At 33.1% G+C, this 21046-nt stretch overlaps 1 protein-coding gene across 4 annotated transcripts; it reads left to right on the forward strand.

The window, feature by feature from the left end:
* LOC109718756 lies at positions 6479-13909 on the forward strand. Of its 4 annotated transcripts, none has more exons than XM_020245159.1 (14): positions 6479-6612; positions 7701-7906; positions 8194-8244; positions 9006-9136; positions 9959-10075; positions 10202-10324; positions 10792-10859; positions 10982-11151; positions 11498-11551; positions 12290-12399; positions 12775-12888; positions 13174-13299; positions 13398-13469; positions 13614-13909. In XM_020245159.1, exons 2-13 carry the CDS (start codon positions 7730-7732, stop codon positions 13423-13425), a joined length of 1269 nt encoding a protein of 422 aa, XP_020100748.1. In that variant the 5' UTR covers positions 6479-6612; positions 7701-7729; the 3' UTR covers positions 13426-13469; positions 13614-13909. The 4 variants fall into 4 exon arrangements, with proteins under 4 accessions (XP_020100748.1, XP_020100746.1, XP_020100747.1 ...); XM_020245157.1 differs by having other exon boundaries at positions 13619-13909; XM_020245158.1 differs by having other exon boundaries at positions 13637-13909.

Raw genomic sequence — 21046 nt, forward strand, 5'->3', positions numbered from 1 at the left:
ATATCTTATGCAACTTTTAGTATTATATATATAGAGAGCTTGACTGAGCTACTATCGATAGTAAACGATTCGGTTTACTACTGATTTATTTTTTATGATAGAGCTTTCAAATTGACGATCGGCACCGTTGAAAATGATTTAGACTATTTAAACTATTTAAAAATTAAATTTTAATTTTTTTATATTACTGTCCGAACGATCAAAGGGCCAGAAAATCCTTAATTTCAATGTTTGATATGGTGTGTTTGCTCGTTTAACGATATAGAAGAGTCAAAATCAGCTAAATTTTATTTAGAAAATTTTTTAACTATTTTAAAAAAAAGATTTAAACTGTAGATTTTAAATACAAAAATTGTATCATCACTTTTTGAATGATATTTATTTTCATCCATTAATTTTTTATTTATTTGATAAACAAGAGAACAATATCGGAAAAGCGTGAAATTTGATTTTCAGTTAGTTTAAATGGTTTAAATCATATACAACGGTACTGATCGCCGATTTGGAAGCTCTATCATCGAAAGCAGATCGTAGTAAATAAAGCCATTTACTCTCTCTCTCTTTCTTTCTCTTTATATTATATACTATTGATAGTACCAAGAGCTTGGTGCTTTTAGGTTTCCAGCCCTTGGATAAAAGAATGTGCGGTTAAGATGAAGCGGTCCCCTAGGGGTTGAGTGGATGGTTGTTGATCTAATGGGTAGAAATTGTCAAAGGGATAGATCTAATGGCGAAAAACTCAATAGCACTAAGGGCATGTTTGGTTCGTACATTTTGGATCCGGAATGGGAATCGGTTTGACCAAATCCTGCTAATTTTGTTTGGTTCACAGGAATCGGTTTAGGACTCCTATTCCGGATTGGAATGGGAAATGATCCATTAGCTTACAAATTGATTCCGGTCTCCAAGCCCGGATTGAAGTTTCAATCCCAAGCCTACACTCTCCTCTTCCTCAAGCCCAGCCCAACTTATCTCTATCTTATCCATTCTTTCTCTCCGTATACCAATCTTTTCCCTCTTTTGTCATCATTAAGAAAAACGTGATATATTATTTTTTATTACAATTTTATTCAAAAAATTTATGCATTTTTTTGTAATTTTTTGCATAAAAATTTTTAAAATAAATTCCTTTTTTGGGCATAGCTCTAACTTGAGAATAGTATTAATTTTTTTTTATAAATTTTAGATAGTTTTATAAAATTATATTTAAAAGTAAAATTAGTATTATGTTATTCTATTATTTTTTACTTTGTATAAACCAAACAGTAAAATAGGAATAATTCATTCCGATTTTCAATCCATATATGAACCAAACGTCTTGGGGGAGTACGGCAATCCAATTGCCATTCCAATTTATTCTCATTCCATTATCCATTCCAATTTATTCCCATTCCATTATCCATTTCAATTCCTCTATTGAACCAAACAAGCCCTAAGTGTTTAGTAACTATCGATAGTATAGTAGCCAGACTCTCTCTCTCTCTATATATATCTATATAATTATATTTTTCACCACACATAAAAGCAATCTTTCTACAATATTTCTAATAGAACCATATAAAGTTCAAAGCACCCAAAGTAAAAAAGAGAACAATTTAAGGGTTGTTTGGTTTGACGTAATTAGAAATACAGTGTAGTTGAAGATGCATACAACTAAGGATGCAACAGTTACAACTGTATATATCTTGTTTGGATAAATGCAGTATAATGTATCGTAATTATAAATAATTTGTTGGTTTTATGTATTTGAGAAGTGCGTTTATAAAATTTTATCACTTTATATGCATGGTGGAAAAGTTATCTCCAATGCAAAAAAATAATAATTATGGAGATAAGCTTACCTCTGGTTTAAAATTACTCTTTTCAGCTGCTGTAGTTGAGACACTTGATGCAGTTCCAACTGCAGCAGTTGGATTCAAATGAGTTGAACCAAATATTGAATTTGAATTCGCCTGTAATTACAATAGCAGTATAGTATATAATTGCATGCAACGAGAAAGCCTCTAATGCAAATTGCAGAGTGGTGGTGAGGGGAAGTGGAATTTCGAAAAAAGTGAGAGCTTCGGAGAAGCAGTTAAATACTGAATTTAAATTCACATGTAATTACAATTGCAGTACAGTTATAAATACAATTACATACAACCAAATAGCCTCTAAATGCAAACTGCAAAGTGGTGGTAAAGGGAAGTGGAACTTCGGAGAAAGTGAGAGCTTTGAAGAAATAGCTAAATGCTGAATTTAAATTCGCATGTAATTACAATTGTAGTACAGTTACAGATACAATTACATACAACCGAATAGCCTCTAAATGCAAACAACAAAGTGGTGGTGAGGGGAAGTGGAACTTCGGGAATAGTGAGAGCTTCTAAAAGTGAGAGCTCCTGAGAAACAGCTAAATACCGAATTTGAATTTGCATATAATTACAATTACGGTACAGTTACATATACAGTTACATACAACCAAATAGCTAGCCTTAAAATGCAAACTACAAAGTGGTGGTGAAGGGAAGTGGAACTTCAGGGAAAATGAGGTCTTATGAAAGTGAGATCTCCGAAGGAACAACTAGATACCAAATTTGATTTTGCATAAAATTATAATTGTAGTACAGTTACAGATATAATTACATACAACTAAATAGCCTCTAAATGCAAACTACAAAGTGGTGGTGAAGGAAAGTGGAACTTCAGGGAAAGTGAGGGCTTCTGAAAGTAAGAGCTCCGAAGTAACAACTAAACATCGAATTTGAATTCACATATAATTACAATTGCAGTACAATTATAGATGCAATTACATACAACCAAATAGCCTCTAAACGCAAACTGCAAGGTGATGGTGAGGGAAAATAGAACTTCGGGAAAAGTGAGGACTTCTGAAAGTGAGAGCTTTGAAGAAACATTAAATACCGAATTTGGATTCACATGTAATTATAACTGTAGTACAGTTATAAATACAATTATATACAACCAAATAGCGCCTAAATGCAAACCGCAAGGTGATGGTGAGGGGAAGCGGAACTTCGGGGAAAGTGAAGGCTTCCGAAAGTGAAAGCTTTGAAGAAATAGCTAAATATTGAATTTAAATTTACATGTAATTATAATTGCAGTATAGTTATAGATACAATTATATACAGCCAAATAGCCTCTAAATACAAACTGCAAGGTGATCGTAAGGGGAAGTGGAACTTCGGGAAAAGTGAGGACTTCTAAAAGTGAGAGCCTTGAAGAAATAGCTAAATACTGAATTTGAATTCACACGTAATTATAATTGTAGTACAGTTATAAATACAATTATATACAACCAAATAGCGTCTAAATGCAAACGGCAAGGTGATGGTGAGGGGAAAGGGAACTTTGGGGAAAGTGAGGGCTTCCAAAAGTGAGAGCTTTGAAGAAATCACTAAATACCGAATTTAAATTTACATGTAATTACAATTGCAGTATAGTTATAGATACAATTATATACAGCAAAATAGCCTCTAAATACAAACTGCAAGGTGATGGTGAGGGGAAGGAAAACTTTGGGAAAAGTGAAGGCTTCCGAAAGTGAGAGCTTTGAAGAAACAGTAAAATACCGAATTTAAATTTACATATAATTATAATTGCAGCACAGTTATAAATATAATTATACCTCTAAATGCAAACTGCATAGTGTTGGTGAAGGGGAAGTGCAATTTCGGGGAAAGTGAGAGCTTCTGAACACGAGTTCAGGGGACAAAGGGGTTAGTGATTGATTGATTGAGTTGATTTGCGCGGCGAATATTTCGAGAAAAAGTGTTCCCAAAAGTTGGCATCAGATTTGAGCCACCACCAACACCCTTTTCTGCTGATTTTGAAAATCCCTTCTAATTATTATTGCTTCGTATTGAATTGCCGAATACGTTATTCAAGGATTGATGTGATCTCGGCCGTCCATTCAATACGATATTTTGTAAGGTTTAGAATGCATAGAACCTAATTGAAGTCAGGGATGACTACGGGTCGGATTAGGGGCGTGTTCTAGAAAACTCAGAGCTGAATCCGACCATAAATTAAAAATCCGAACCAAAATTTGGCGAATTTTAAAAATCCATATTCAAGTCCGAACACGACCAAAAATTTTAAATCCGAACCTGAAACAATTATTTCTCTTTTCCATACTGCTAAACATATTACATTATTAAAAATAAAATTTTAAAATATAAATTTTAAATATGACATCAAATATATATATATATATATATATATATATATATATANTATTATACTCATATGAGTATAGAGCCTTTTGTACTTATAAGTTTTCGGCCGTTCGGATGAAAAAATATGCGGTTAAGATGAGAGTGGTTACGGTTAGGTTGATAGTGGGCTCCCTAGGGTTGAGTGGGTGGTTGGTTGAATAGTATAATTTAACGGGTGAAAATAATTAAAGGGTAGATCTAACGGCCAAAAACTTATGAGTACAAAAGGCTCTATACTCATAAGAGTATAGTAGCCGGACTATATATATATAATCAGTTTGAATTCGGATTCAAATCGGATACAAACAAAATCTATACCCGAATTCAAATCCGTCATATTTTTATTTTTTATATGTATATCCTATATCTATTTAGCATCGAATAAATTCGTTTTGTTTGGATTTAGATTTGGATAAAACTTCGGATATCTGTACCCATTGACATTCCTAATTGAAGTATTAATCTATACGTTGAAACTCTAAAATTTAAAAACTTTGAAAGTCAAATCCTTCTCAATTTTTTTTTTTTTTTGGTTCCTCAAAAAAGCCTTATGTTTTTCATTTTGGGGCCATATTTAGAAACTCTCAAATTTAATAATATTTGCCAAAAATTACAATACTTAAGATAAAAATTTTTAAAAAATCTCCACATTTAAAGCATTTGGATCACTCTAGTTTAAATGAATAAAAATATTTTGGTACTTAGGAATAAATAAAAATATTTTTAAAATTTTGAATAGCAATCTTAGATATTATCCTAATAATTTTTTCAAAAAAATAATATGATACTAATTAAAATACTCTAATTCTAAATAAATACTCTACTTTTATAATTTTTGCAAATAGATCCTTACGTCACACGCAATTAATCAAAAAGAGGGGTTGTTTGGCAATGTGTCTACATCAAAGTCAATTTCAAATGGGTCCTTAACTTTTACCAATTTTACATACGTTATAGTAAAAAGGACCCCTCAACTGTAAGGAAAAATTAAATTTTGAATTATTAATTTTTGCAATTAATATTTTTTTAGATCTTAGTTTTTTCTTATTTTATACAATTTTGGCACTTTTTTGAAATCTATAATTCCATTCATAGCTAGTAAATAGTACAAATTAGAATTACTAAGAATTAAGAAAAATATTAACTAAAAAATAAATGTTTAGACTACACTAAAATTACTGTTAAGTTGAGGGGTCTCAATGCAAAATTGTCCCTCCTCCCTCCCTTTGAGCTTACGCAAAAGTGCTATTGCAATTTGCAACGAGAGTAAAATTTACAAATAGTCCCTGTACTAGTACGAAATGGCGACGGTGCCTGTATACTTTTACTTATGACTCCCAGCATTTTCATATAATGAATTTTAGTCCCCGCTCACCAAAAAATTCTAAATTTTGTTATATAATAATAGGAAAAACTTCAAAAAACCTCCCTGTGATTTCGTAGTTTCTCATTTTGCCCCCCTGTGATTTAAAATATCTCAAATTACCCCCCTGTGGTTTCGTTTTTATCTTTTCAGTAGCTTTTTCGTTAATATTTCATTAAATTATATACAAAAAACTTCAGATATCCACCTAGATTTATCAAATATTCACTTTAGTACCATTTAATTTTAACATTATCACTAATTTAAGAAAAAAATAATGAAATTGATAAAAAAAAAAGAGAAAAAAAAACCACAGGAGGGTAAATTGATACATTTTAAACTATAGGGGGGCAAAGTGAGAAACTACGAAACCACAGAGGGGGTTTTTGAAGTTTTCCCTATAATATATTGAAATGTTATTTTACAATAAAATCCTGAATTTTAAAAATAATCAAATATCACAATATATTATACGTGAAAATTTAGAAGCATTTAATTCTTAAGTACAAAAGGTTAATTTTAATTATTAAAATTTGGATATGAAATCCCCAAACTTTCTCTTTTTTAGCCAAATAAATTAAAAACTTTACCAAATTAACCGATAATTCTGTCAGATTTAACAACTTAATCTATTTTATAGAAAATAAAACTTTGATTAATCAAATTTTAATAGCTAATTAAGACATAAAATATACTCAAAATTTTTAACTTAACCAAGTATAAAAACTCAAATTAAAAAAAAAGAAAGAAAGTTGGGGCATCTTAATCAAAAAATAAAAAGTTAAATAAATAAAAGTTGAGGTGTCTTTTTCAGAATGCGCTATAGTTTCGGGCTCTCGATACACTTTTACCCGACAATTAATTAATTAATTAATTAATTAATTATATCCAACTCAATTAATTTTACTAATTTTAGACCCTCCCCACCTCTCTCTCTCTCTCTCTCTCTCTCTCTCTCTGCATAGATCTCCAAATCCCCATTGGAGACGAAGAGGAGCTCCTCCCATTGTAGCATCCCCCCAGTTCCTCCGGGTATGTGACTCCCCATCGTCTCCTCTACCTCTTTTCTCTAATTTTCCCCACATTGAATGATCCAATATTGGTTAATTTGGGCTTTTGGTGTAATGGGTTCTGGATTTATTGGGAATTTGGGGATATGATGAATCATTTAGCATGAGCTCCTCATTGTATTGATTGGTTTGTGCCAATTGATTGCTTGAAAGCTTTAATTTAGAACAATAGATTTAGATGGGGTAAGAGTGTTGAGGTGTTTATACGGAAAAATAAGTGGAGAGTTGATGTATTACTTTACGCGCAAATGATTGTATAGGTGGTGTGAAATTTGAAAGGTTTAATTTAGAACAAGTACTGATTTTGCTATGTAATTTGGAAAAAGGTGCCATTTTTATCATGTTTTTGGGAGAATTTCTACATGGAGCAAGAGTGCGGAGGTGTTCGCATGGTAAAAGAAGTAGAGAGTTTGATACATTGCTTGTAATTACGGGCTTCGGCTTTTGGGCTGGATGAGTTCCAAATTCCAATGTTCGAGTTCCTTGATTTATGTGGTTTCTTGTGCTTCTGCGTATGATCGATATGAGATCTTTTGTGGTAGAGTTTGTTGTGTTGGTAATCCTACTAAATCGTATCAGAGCCGATGGCTCGAAGATCTTGAATCACTTGTTTAAGGGTCACGGTGCCACCGATTTGTTGGCTACTGTGAAGTGTGAATCTGCCGGCTCGTTGGTTCGGTCATAGTAAAGATGTATGATTCTTTGGTGCAATTTGATATTTATTTCACAGGATCCAATGTAGGAATTTGGGGGAAATTTTAATATCAGGATGTATGTTACAAGTAATGTGCTTGGTATCATGGCTTGGCCATGAAAAACTTGTATATATGGGCATGATGCTCACATCAAACAAGCATTGCGCTTGGATTTGATGCTGTAGAGAGCATTTATGGATTATCGAAAGCAAGAAAATTGGTGAAAAAACACCTTCAGTTCCACAAATTTTACTGCTTTTAGTTTTTTTTAGCTACTCTTTTGTGCAGCCATCATGAATATCTCATATCCTTTCTAAGTATATGATGACAAATTTGCATTTTTTTTTTACGGTAGATCCAGCAAGCATCCCAAATAGGCTTAAGATGTCTGTGAGCTTCAAATATTGGGATGACTGCGTGGATCCGGAGGACATGCGATCTATGTGGATGAATGCTGCCGTCAGCAAGGAATGGATCGACGCGGGAGAAAGAATGGGTCAGAAAGTTCACCTCTCGAGGGACCCGGACGGGGAGCCCTATCTTACTCAAACAGAAATGAGGGTTACTTCGTTAGCTCCATGCTTAAATCATTACGAACTTGAGAAAATCATGCATGATTATAATTTATCTTAAAAATTTATACAGTTTTGTCTTGTTTAATAAGCTGAAGCTCTTTCTATCTTTTATCGTTTATTGTTTTGAGAAAACAACTAACTGATCAAAGCATTTATGGTAACTTGGTTGCTGGTTATATACTTATATTACATATTATTAAGGTTTTCAGCAACAGTTTCTTTATTATTGAAGTACCTTTTCCATTTTTCTTAATTCTCTTTTGGGTCTTTCAGGCTGTGGCTGAAATTATTGTCCAAAGACATTTCAATTCACAGCTAGACCCGGTAAAGTTTCTACATATATATATATATATATATATATATGTATATATTCCTCACAGCTCCCACCTGCATCTATAATTGTGTTAAATCTATTTTATGCGTGATTTTGTATCTGCAAAGTTTGAACTATTTCATTTCGCTTTTTTTTTTAACTTCTGCATCTTTTTATTACGGAAAAAATAGTTCAAGAGCAAGTAATGCATTTTGAGCCAGAATGTCTTTAAAAATCTGTTGAATTTGCATACTAAAAGGCTTGCAACGGAAGTAAAGAACCATCAATTTAAATTGCAAGGCAATAATGATACAACTTAAATGAAATTCATTTGGCAGTTTCTTGAAGGAATCTAACGAATGCTTGTATTCTGATGGAACTTGATGTCCTTTCTCCCACAATAAAGTTGGAAACTCAGAATACTCTTTGTATGCTTACACATCACTGTAGTAAGCTACACTATCTATATTTCAGATGCCTTACCTTAATACACGGTGGATTGAATAAAAGGGTTTCAAGTAATGTCAACTTTCCAGAAAAAATTATGACAGTGATCACATTTCCAACATTTTGCAAGCTAATTTGTGTTCTCTCTCAGGAGATCAACATATGGGAAGGTGTATGGTGCATTCATTAATTTGAGAAAACGAACTATAATAGAGTTCATATCTATGTGTATAACTTATGATTGTTTGTGATGCTTTTGTTACTATCAATTATACTCTCATAATACTAAATTGCCTGAATATAGTGGTCTTATTCTCTAGTGCAGGATATGCTATGTGCTGTTGCTGAAATTGCAAGCAACAGAATACTTTTAATTGAGAATTATGATAAGAAGAAAAAGGAGAGAACGGCTGGTCTCATGCAGATTGCCCCCGAAGTCGCAGAATGGCTTGCTAGGTACTTAAGTGCCACAAGCGTACTAGATAACTGTCTGTTTGGCCTGGCTTCTGTTTTTTCTTTTAGCTACAAGCACCCCTTCTGAGGCACTAGAGTGCTTTGGAAATAGAAAAACCTTGAGCTTTCACTGTGGAGGGAAGTAGAAACCAGATTTTAAGGCCTAAAAGCACCAGAGAGCTTCTGTTTCTGCTGCAGAGAATTGTCGAGAGCGAGGAAGTCTGCTCTGTAATAGGGATTCCATATGAGAATCCTGTCCAACCAAATATCAACTAAATACTGCTGCTATCTTTTCAACTTGAAATTGTTATACTGCTTTGATTTACTTTCAGATGCTGATATGATGTCCTTAGATTGGCTTTGTACGAATCCTACAAGAAATCCCTCTGCAGAGAAGACTTTCTTGTCAGGAGGATTCCAATTAAATAGTTATATCCTTATTGCCTCTACTTTTAACAAGATACTCTCAAAACACTTTATCCAGTTACATTGCACCCTGTAGTGCCCCAAATGGGCCCCAAGTGCTTGTTTGGTCTGGCTTCTAGAATAGCTGCATTGCTATAGAGAAAGCGAAAGATTTTGAGCTTTTGCTGTCGCTGGAAGATACGATGAGCTTTTAGGCCCAAAAGCAAAAGTTCCGATTTGAAGCTTTGGCTAGTGCTGCAAGAGGAAGATGTTCGCAATGGAAAAACCTTTAAGTGCTTCTTTGATCATTGAACAAAGCTTCTGCAAAAGGTCCCGCTGGACCAAACAAGTCCCAATTCTCCTTATTCCGAGACATGGAAATTATGAAACTTTTTTGATTGATTATGGTTGATTTCGTAGGGAAATGGGGTACAGAAATTACGAAGTAGAGGGCGATCCAATGTTGCTGTACAAGCCTTTTGTGAATGTGTACTTCGGTGCTGCTTACATAAAATGGCTGTCCTCTTCTGATGGAAAGTATGCTACATTTGATATATATGTGTGTGTGTGTATATATATATGTTATATTATATAATTTATATTCAATCTAGTTTGTACTCTTGATTATGTCCAACTAAAATATTTGAGAAAATGGTATCACAGAGAAAGAAGCGAAGAATTTGTTATCAGAGCTTATAGAGGAGGCATAAAGAAGGCTACTCACAAATCGACAGCAGATTATTTCCAAAGATATCTATCAGTCAGAGACAGTTTACTTGCTAAGAGGTTTTGTGATTTTTTCTACCCCATATAAAACCAAATATTGCTGCCATTTTTCGCTTTGGCTTTTTTTTTTTTTTTTGCAAGCGACTGTACAAGTCTCTTCCCCATCGAACTAGTTTTAAAACTTCTATGAACTTGGAATAAATTGCAATAAGGGACCTCAAAATTTCAGTGAGTTTCAGTATTTTGTCCTGAATCATTCTGTGCTTAGGTCCCTCAACTCTATGTTGCTGCAATTGTAGCCTTTCCTTTCAATTATTTTGGTGAAATGGATAGAAAATTCCATGTAACCTCTGTTTAAGAGATATTTGGGCATCTTTGTCTATTAAAACAGAAGAGTGTAAGAGACCGATTACCAAACTGAAACTTCGCTTAACAGAAGAAAAGGTTGAGGACGCTGATGCAATTGAATTCCCCTTAATTACGTATTTTATGCTCATCTATGTCTGTTTTTGCCATCTAATTTTCAGAGCAGAAGAAATTTATGACGATAATCCATTAGCATCTGACGGTCTAAGGGCTCGTATGCTAAAGGCAGGTTGTAACTTTTCCTGCATTTATGAGAATACATGTTTATATACACATTGGATCTCAAATTTTTCAAAATGGGCAATCTAGTGTATCTTCTAATGGTATATTATTGTACTGTACGGGTGATAGGTGAAGAATGCACATTCTGGGACTCGGCAGTATCTGCAGAAGACATGGAAGAAATGTGGAAGCATCCTGATGTTCTAAAGGAGTGGGCAAAATCCGGCGAAAGGCGTGGGAGAGTTCGTTTCTCCCACGACTCAGAGAAGAGGCCATATCTTTCTCGAGTTGAGGTGAAGGTAAGGCTTATTCAAAAACATTTTCTGGATTGTTTTCATGCTGTAGTTGGCATTTTCGAGTTGCTTCACTTTTGTATGCAGATCTAAATCTAGTAATTTCAATACGATATCGTCTCTTAAATACTTTGCTTAATTGCGGATTAAGTACTCATTGTTATTTGCTACAAAATCTGGGTTTCCTTATGAAGAATAATTGCAGTTCATTTCACATCGTTAGTAATCAGGTCAACTCAATCAAGTCTTTTGTTGCCATTGTACGTGGTTTTATTTCATCAGTTTTTAGTATGTTATCGACTACTCCTTTTGTCTTCGTGGCTCAAAAGTTTACTGCAAATTAATATTTCAGGCAGTTGCTGAAATTATCATTTCACGGCACTTCAGTTCAAGAGGAGTAAAACCTGTAAGTTTTTTTTATGAATAACCGTAATCATGGTTTCGGGGAATGCGAAAGATGCCAAAGTGATAATAAATAATACACTAGTTTAAGCCGACTAACTACCTTCCCTCTCGTTGCTATATTAGTAGCTGAAAATGTATGGAGACCTCCTCCGACTGTACGGCCTTTTGACATAAACCCTCCAAATTATTTTATCGACCGACGACTCCTCGACTTATTGTTTTGATTTTAGTTATTTTCTACAATTGCATGTTAAAATTAACAGACAACAATTAACAAATCGACAGTTCTGTGAGGTGAAAAAGTGGTCAGAACTTAATAAAATTACTGTTGAATTTTAAAAAAAATCTTTAACTTTATTTATTTATATCCATGAAGCTCATTTCTGATTTCTCACACATCAACCCTTGCAAAAGTAGCCTCTTTTAAGGAAATTTTCTATTATAAACCATACTATTGGGTGAATTCCCAACTTAAAGAGAGCCATTTCGAGGCATACATAAACAAATATTCAGATTTTACAGGGGTATATATATGTATATATATCTTGGAAATTTCGAAAACTATACAATGTTGAAGTTTCCCTTCTGGGGAATTAGATGAGCTTAACATGCTGGGAGCCTTCTTTTGTCCTTTTCTTTTTGCACATCAAATTCCGATTGTGATGAGTTGGTTATCTCGGATATATCTACCGTTTAAGTGTTTATATTTTTGTGCTTCTAAATTTCGTCCTCTATGCAGACAGCTCTAGCTGCGCTTGCCGAGGTATGCAGTATGAGGTTTGTTAACGGAATACGCTCACGGACCGGCTTAATGGGAATTGACTATCCTACTGCTCTCTGGCTTTACAAGTTACTCCCTGTTACTTTTCTACTTATCTGTAACTTTCTTCGTGTCCAATGATTTGCAGAATCTATGTCATCGGTTTTGTTCGACAGCAGATATTTTGTTTTAAATAATTAGTTCTTATTAAACAACAACATGTAAAGGAAATTACTTTATCGTAGGTGTTATTCCCCACATATAACTTCAGTAAAAAAAAAAAACCCTAAACAATTTATTTGTGCTTAAATGCAGGTTTTTCTAGGTGTTACAAGTTTTGCATTTCTTTTCCCTGTTCTATGGACTACAGCAAATTATAGAAGTTGCTAGTGAAATTTTCTGCAAAATAAATTTCAAGACCATGACATGCTTGACATTTTGTTACCATCTACTCCTTTTTCCAGGGACGTCGGTTGTAGGGCATATAAAGTCACTTCGGTGGATGATCTGTACAACCCGTTCGTATCCATGTACTTTGGCGCGGCCTACTTGGCGTGGCTTTCCGAGTACGAGGGGAGGTTCGTGTTCTAATTCCCTTTTCGTCCTCGCTTTTGGCATAGCTTCTCTATTCCGAGAAGCAGCAGCTACACATTTGGTGAACAAAAAGTCTAGGGCTTTTACTGTGGCGGGAGACTAAGATAAGCTTCTAGGCTCCGAAAGCAATAAGCTCCAATTTGAAGCTTCCGCTTCTTCTGTAGCAAGAAACTATTCCTCGGCGCAAACCATTTTATTTCTTTCGCTTAAAAATCTATAAAACAAGCAACATTATGATATATCCGTGTTCCATTATGGCTACAATATAGGGAGAGGAGCCACGAATTCATCGTTCAAGCTTATCTCGGCGGCCCTGAAAACGTCAACCTTCAGGAGACCGGCCCGCTGTGGAACAAATTTCAAGAAGCATTGAGTAATTACGGAGATTCGAAAAAGTAGGACTCTTGGCTCCGTATATATTTCATAAAATAAAAACATCAAACTACAATTTCTACCTAAATTGTCTACTATTTGACGATCGCGATCTGCGCAGGGATCAAGGGAGTTGCTGCATTCTTTGAGGCGCATCTGCTTCCGGTCTCGCATTGATTTTCCTCTCAACAAGGTACTACTCATATCCCTTCGCAACTTAGTCTCTGAACTTTTCATTCGGCTTTCTCGTGCAGTGCAATTCCATGCGTGGTTACGAAGCTTTTACTATAAATTGACCTTTTCAACCCTATTTCATGCGCATTTTTTTGCGGGAAAGCTTAGGCTTCTTTTCGCATCCAGGGATGTTTGGTCGAGGATCAGAATACAAGCGCGTGGGTATTCTTTGTCGTCGTCGTTGAACGTGTTCTATCGAGTTCGTCTATCTCTTGTAAGTGCTTTAAAATGCGTAATTCTCATTGTTACCATAAATTTATGAAAGTGAGAGAGTAAAAACAGTGAGATATCCTGGATATCTTTAACACTAAAACTATGGTATATATTTTTTGGGCAATGTTATGTACATTTATGTACTATAAACCCTCTCAATTATAGGCTTTTTTCTTCTTTTCATAATGGCCCCCGCAACTTTATTTATTTACTTATTTATTTTTGATTTGAGTTATTATGTTAAGTTGAAAGTGATTGAACTCATTTGAGTCTAATAAAATCATCCAGTTCAAGGAAAAAGGTGTGGATGAAAAAAATAAAATAAAATAAAAGTCGAGGGGCCATTTCGAAGAGCGCGAATAGTCGAGGGGGATCTCTGTAAAATTTTACCAATGTATATTGTTTTTGAAAGTACACAAGGAAGTGCTTAAAATTAGTCGAAAAGTTCGGGAGCGAGAAGTTCGCTTTTCTGCTCGAGAAGCAAAAGCCAAGCATTTGGCAAACAGACGGGCCAGCTTTCTGCTGTAGCAGGAAGCAGAAATGAGAATTTTGGTTTCATTTCGGAGCCGCACATGACGGTAATATAGTGGCTCTACTTCAACCAATTTATTTATTTATTTATCTTATTACGGAGCCGTTTGGCTAGATGTAATTTAAAATACAGTGCAGCCAGAAATACAACAGTTATAACTCTATATATTTTGTTTGAATGGATGTGGCATAAAACGTTGCAACTTTAAATAATTTATTTAGTTGCATGTCGTTGAGAAGCTTATTATTTATAATATTTTATCACTTCATATGTATGTGTTGGTGAGATTATTATCTCCCATGTGAAAAAGGAATTTTTGTTTTGTTTAAAAGTGATTAGGGAGATTAGCTTATCTTTTGTCTAAAGTAATTCGCTCTGATTGCTGTAGTTAAAAGGGCTTTTTTTGCAAATAGCCCCCTGACAAATTTTATTTGCAAAAATAGCCCCGTCCAAAATTATTTGCAAAAAAGGTCCNAGCCCCCTGATAAATTTTATTTGCAAAAATAGCCCCGTCCAAAAATTATTTGCAAAAATGGCCCTGCCCCTGCCACGCCAGCGCCACGTCAGCGCCACGCGGGCAGGGCGGGCCCAGGTGTTTAAGTTGAACACGGTGAACCATTCACCGTGTCCAATACAAAAATTTTGTATTGGACACGGTGAATGATTCACCGTGTCCAATACAAATATTTCGACCTTAGTTATTTTGTATTGGACAAAAACTTTGTATTGAACACGGTGAATGGTTCACCGTGTTCAACTTAACCATCTGGCCCAGCCCCGCCCGCGTGGCGCTTGCGTGGTGGGACCGGGGCTATTTTTGCAAATAAATTTTTAACAGGGCCAATTTTAAAAAATTTTTTTGTAAGGGGGCTATTTGCAAAAAAAAAGCCCTAGTTAAAACTGTAACCAATTTAGGGATAGTTTGAACTGTTGCAGTTGGATCTTTTCATACAGTTTAAACTACGATTGTTGGATTTAAATGCCTCAAATCAAACACTGAATTTGGATTTGTATGTGGTTGCGGCGCATTTTGAGATTACCCATATTGCACCCTTATCACTATATAAGCTCATTTTTAAAAGGTGAAAAATTTATAAAGACCCCCTAAACTATATGCTATTCTAAAAGAGACCCCTCTCGCTCTCTGTGGCATAGTTAGTTAATTCGGATTCGGTAAAAATTCGGTACGGGTATAATATGCATAAAATTTATTTTCTAATTTTTAAATTCGTTGAAAAATTCGGTATAAAATATAAAATATAAAATAAAAACGGATTCGGTATAAAATATAAAATATAAGATAATCTATATTTAAATATAAAAATTATAAGTTTTTTATTCAGATTTTCAATAATTCAGAAATAATTCGCGAATAATTCGGCTGATCCAAAAATTCACGAATAATTCATTTTCTTTGGAAAAAAATTATAAACGGACCGTTTAATTCGAATTTTTAATAATTCGTGAATTAACTAACAAAGCTCTCCAGCTTTGAAAATATTAATACTCAATTAATCAATTTTCATCATATTTTAAAAATATGCAAACTAAATGAAAGGCATATTAAAATTTACCTAATCAATTTTCATCACATTTTAAGTATGTAAACTAAATAAAAAAGTTATTAGTACTCCAATCAAATATATTTAAATAGTTAGCATTACCCATTGTATTATTATTATTATTATTATTATTTTCTTCATCTTATTTGACCATAGCTATTTTGGGTAACTTGAATTTTAAGTTTATCTTTATTACAGCGAATCAAACAACGAAAATAATTATCGCACTACATTTTCAAATCTAAACAAATAGACCCTAATAAGTGGACTTTTTATTTATGTACTATCCTCATTTATTTATTATGAATAGTTAGGGGCTTTGTTGGTACACTTGTTGGTTTTATTAATTAAGCATATGGTGTGTTGGCAAGGATGGTTCCATGCATGCTCTCTTGGTTGACTTAGGTGTACTTGGGCTGTGATAAAATGTTACATCTTTAGTTTATCTTTATGGTAATTAATTTGTTTAGTGCTGTTCGAAAAAGCATTAATAGTTTTTGACACCATTGCTTTAAACTAGAAATTTTGCTTTTGGAGCTCAAAAGTTCATTTTAGACTTCTGATGAAGCCCGAAATATCAATCGGTCAGATTCAGGGTAAGGGCGTCAATAGATTGGATAGGTATTGATGTCAATGGGTTGGATTTTGGTGGGTTTTCATAAACCGAATCTGAACCCGACAGTCAAACTCGAAATTCGAATTTGATGGATTTTGATAGTCTACTACATCCTAACTTGAACCCAAATAAAGCCCAAACCAGTAACATCGCAAACCCAAAATGATTACTTCTCTTTACCATCTTTCGAAATATATTATATTAAAATCTAAAATTTCAAAATACAAATTCAAATATATGCAATCAAAAATTCATATATATTATATAATATAAAATCAATTCTGGTCTGGGTCAGGGTTGGGTCTGGTTGGGTACAAAGAAAATCCATTCAGTTTTTTATACCCGCTTCCAAATCATATCCGTCAAGCGTTGGTAAACCCGCTCGCTTAGGTATGGATTCGGATAAAATTTCAAATATCAGTATCCATTGACATCCTTATTGATGGGTATAAGCTAGAATATCATGGTGTTATTAAGTTAGATTTAATGCTAAAGTGCAAATAACCTTCCTCAATATATCACATATTATACTTTATCCTCTAAATATAAAAAAATATTCACTTAACCCTTCTCAAAAGATAAAAAATATCCTATCAAATTAGAGTATTTAAAAAAAAAAGAAAAAGGAATGATCATATATATATATATATACCTTAATTTTTTATTTTTTTCTTTTTTTCCTCAAGGGGGTGGAGTGCGTATTTTTTTTATCTAAGAGGTTAAATGCAAACGACGTAACATTTCAGTAAGGTTAAATATATATATTTTTTATCTAAAAAATTAAGTTACAATACATAATATATTGGAGAGGGTAAAGTGCATTTTAACCTATATTTTTTAAGTATGAAGACATATGGGCCTCTAATATCTATGTGGATTTGGGAACACAATTAATATTTAAAATAATTTGCACTAAAACAATTATTATTGTCCATTATTATATAAATCAACTAATTTAATTAAGGGAGCATTATTATTATTATTATTATTATTATTATTATTATTATTATTTTACCCATTCATTTGAGTTCATGGATGTTCATGGCATAATTCTGTATCACATGTGAGTTGAAGTGGAATTGTTTTTATAATGCATTTGTAGGGCTCTTCTTTGAAACATTACTATGAGCACTTGCTTTAGTTGAGCTTAATTATAATATTTTTTTAAGCTTAAAATTAAATATTTGTGCATAGCAACTTGTTTAAGTTGAGTTTTACATTATATTTGTGCTTGATTCAACTTGCAAAATAACTAAGTTACATTAATAAGTTTAATATAAGACTTTTATTCATAAAGAGGATATGAGTTTTGAATTCTCAAAAATTTGAGAAATTTGAAGATGTTATGAGAATCGTAAATTTCTGTCACGTCAGATTTTTGTAGTGAGCTAAACATACAAATTCTCCATTCCTAATTTGTATTCCTAAAAATCTTATTAAGAAATATTGTAAATCAAATAGATTAATTATTTATTGATTTTGTTATGGGATAATAAATTCTCAAGTGAGGTATTTATGTCATAATGGAATTTATTTATTACTTATCAATCTAGTTTAGTAATTCCTTTTTCCTGTTTTGAAATTTTATTCTCAAAAGTAAATCAAATAATTCAATTGAAAATATTAATTGGGATGAAAAATTGCATCTAACCCTCCATTATAAATATTTGAATTTAAAAAAAAAGAAAAAAAAATTTTACTAAATTTGAGCCGAATGAATCTTTTTATCAAACCCTGCAAAATATTCCACCCTAGTTTGAAACTGTGACTTTTTTCAGAATAAGTCATTAAACCTTGGATTAAATGAGGAAGAGGAAAAAGAAGAAGAGCAAAATTATCAATTTACCTTATTAATTAATCATGATCAAGTATTTTAACTGTGGCTAACTAAATTTTTCTACTGAATACTAATGGCAGGGACATATCTGAATACATTAAGGACTTTTGCAGGAATAACTTATAAAAGTTGAACTTTGCAGGAATATATCTGCAATTCACCATATTTGCGAGGACCTGTATGAAATTAATCCTATTATATATATATATATATATATATATATATATATATATATATATATATATAAAAGAGGGAGAGAAGTCAATGGTCCACCGTGGACTCCCTCTCATGCGGTCCACGAGGTGAAGTGGACCTTATGGACTGGGCGTTTCCTGCCCCCAAGCCGCGTGCTTTGCTGATGGGTTTTCGTCTTTCGCTCGTTTTGAGTGGAAAACAAGAACCCAATTTTTCTTAGGATATGTAAAAAAAAAAAAATTCAAATTTTCTTCTTTAACAGACAACAAACATCGGAAAATTATTTTTCGCTGAAAAAAAAAAAATTCGGGTCAGCTTTCCACTGAACCAAACACACTCCAAACAATCCATCAAAAACATCATCCATTATTTTCTAAATATATACTATTTTCCCCCCTAATATCAATTTAACAAAGTATAAAAATTAAAAGTTATTTAGATGAATAGTTTTAAATTTTGAACTGTATACTAACTCAACTCTACTTTTCAGAATTTTCGATTAAATATTAAAACTACTATGTTTAATCAAAATTTGCAGTGAGCTTTTTAGAATTATTTATCTCAATAAATACTGAAAGTTAAAAAAATAATTTTTATAATGCATAAAAGACTATATGAATTTTTTTGGCATTTTTTATTATAGCTTTTAAATTTTAAATTTTTAATAATTATATATGTTAATTGATTAAAATACTATCGATCTGCCGTGAAGTGTGGGATCTCCACTAGTTTATGATAATTTATGAGGTTTGAGAATGTATTGATGATATTTCAAAGTTTTGAAAGATAATCTATAATATTTTTAAAATTTACAAGGCTAGTCGATCATGAAATTGCCCCTTTTTTAAAGCAAATTGTCATTTACGACTTGAAGGGATGCAATATAAACTAACCCACACTACAATAAAAATGGTGTATAACAACACTTTTAAATATCGGTACATGTCAAAAAAAGTACTGCTGGCTAAATTACCAATACTTTTAAAAAGTATTGCTATATGTAGGGTCGCTAGGTATATAGCGACAGTTTAAAAGTGTCGGTATAACATAAAATGAGTGCTGCTAATTTACTAACACTTATTTAAGCATTTAACAACAGCCGGAACTCTACCTCGTTGGCTGCGATGGCGGAGGAGGAGGAAAGCGAAGGACTTTTCATCTAGAATTTCAGTAGATTGAGTGAGGAGAGAAGGGAAGGTGATGATCGATTTTTTTTTTCCTTTCCTGTTTATAAGCGGGCCGAATGGGTTGGGTGAGGTGGGTTGAGTAGAGTAACCTTTTATTTTTTATTGGATTGGGCTTTATATTTAAGCCTTGATAGATTTTTTTTTTAAGTTTTGGCATAAACGGAACACTTACATAAAAATGTCTCAAACATATGTTCCTACAGTCTAATTCTGTTGTAGTGCCAATTATAGCAAAAGAAAGAAAATTATTTTTNATATATATATATATTTGAATCAACTAAAATCTCATTAAAAATATTTAAAACAAACATAAATCACCAAACCAAAACTCTAACTTTTATAAATTTTTAATTCAAAGTATGTTTACTAAGTACAAACAAGAGAAGTGAATGGAAACTCACATTTTAACTAAAGTATATATATCAGGCTTAAATAATCTAAATACAAAATAATGTCTCTGTCAACTAAATTAGCTCTAAATCTTTGGTAATATCAAACCCTTATGTATATATATATAATTTTTTAAGGGTAAATTTCAAATACCACCCTGTAGTTTCGCACATTTTCACTTTAGTACCATACGGTTTAAAATTTTTTATTTTCGTCGGCGTCTTCGTTAACTCTTCGTTAAATTATATACAAAAAACTTCAAATACCCCCCTATTGTTTATCGAATATTCAGTATTATGTAGTTTATCGAATTTTTAACTTTGTCACTGGTTTAACGAAAAATTAATAAAGGGAAAAATAGAAAGAGAAAAATAAAACCCAAAGATATAAAAATAATATATTTTAAATCACAGAATAATAAAATGAGAAAGCGTGAAATGGTGTTTGAAGTTTTTTTCTTTTATTAATCTAAAAACCCTAGCTTATATACCAAAAATTCTCCATGTATAGTAGTACCACATCAAATGCTATACAATTTTTTTTGGGTTTCTTTCATACAGGTCCCTGCAAACATGTTGAATAGCAGATATATCCCTGTAAAGTTCAACTTTCATAAGTTATTCCTGCAAAAATCCTAATGTATTAAGCCGTTAGAGAAATCTAGTTAACGACAGTTAAAATCCTTAACCATAGTTTGTTAATAAGGTAGAATGACTTTTTTACCCTTCTTCCTCTTTTCCTTTCTCTTTTTCTTCCTCTTCCTCTCCTGCTTCTTCTTCTTTCTCTTCTTCTTTGTATCCCCATTTCCCTCCTCCTTTTCTCCTCCTCTTTCTTCTTCGTCGTCGTCGTTGATGATCCGATTGTCGTTGCCGTTGTGGTGCCCACGTGGGCCGTGGTCACGGGCGCCTCCGACGGCATCGGCGGCGCCTTCGCCTTCCACCTCTTTCTTATCCTCGTTGGCCGCAACCCCGACAAGCTCCGCAAGGTCGCCGTCCGCTCCCACA

Source organism: Ananas comosus, linkage group 12, assembly GCF_001540865.1.
Source record: "Ananas comosus cultivar F153 linkage group 12, ASM154086v1, whole genome shotgun sequence".
NCBI classification, from domain to species: Eukaryota; Viridiplantae; Streptophyta; class Magnoliopsida; order Poales; family Bromeliaceae; genus Ananas; species Ananas comosus.

Coding starts and splice junctions, on each gene's coding strand:
- LOC109718756 (XM_020245159.1), top strand. CDS start 7,730: ATGTCTGTGAGCTTCAAATATTGGGATGACTGCGTGGATCCGGAGGAC. Junction 11,152..11,497: donor TTTCTCGAGTTGAGGTGAAG/GTAAGGCTTATT, acceptor TTAATATTTCAG/GCAGTTGCTGAAATTATCAT. Junction 12,889..13,173: donor CTTTCCGAGTACGAGGGGAG/GTTCGTGTTCTA, acceptor GCTACAATATAG/GGAGAGGAGCCACGAATTCA.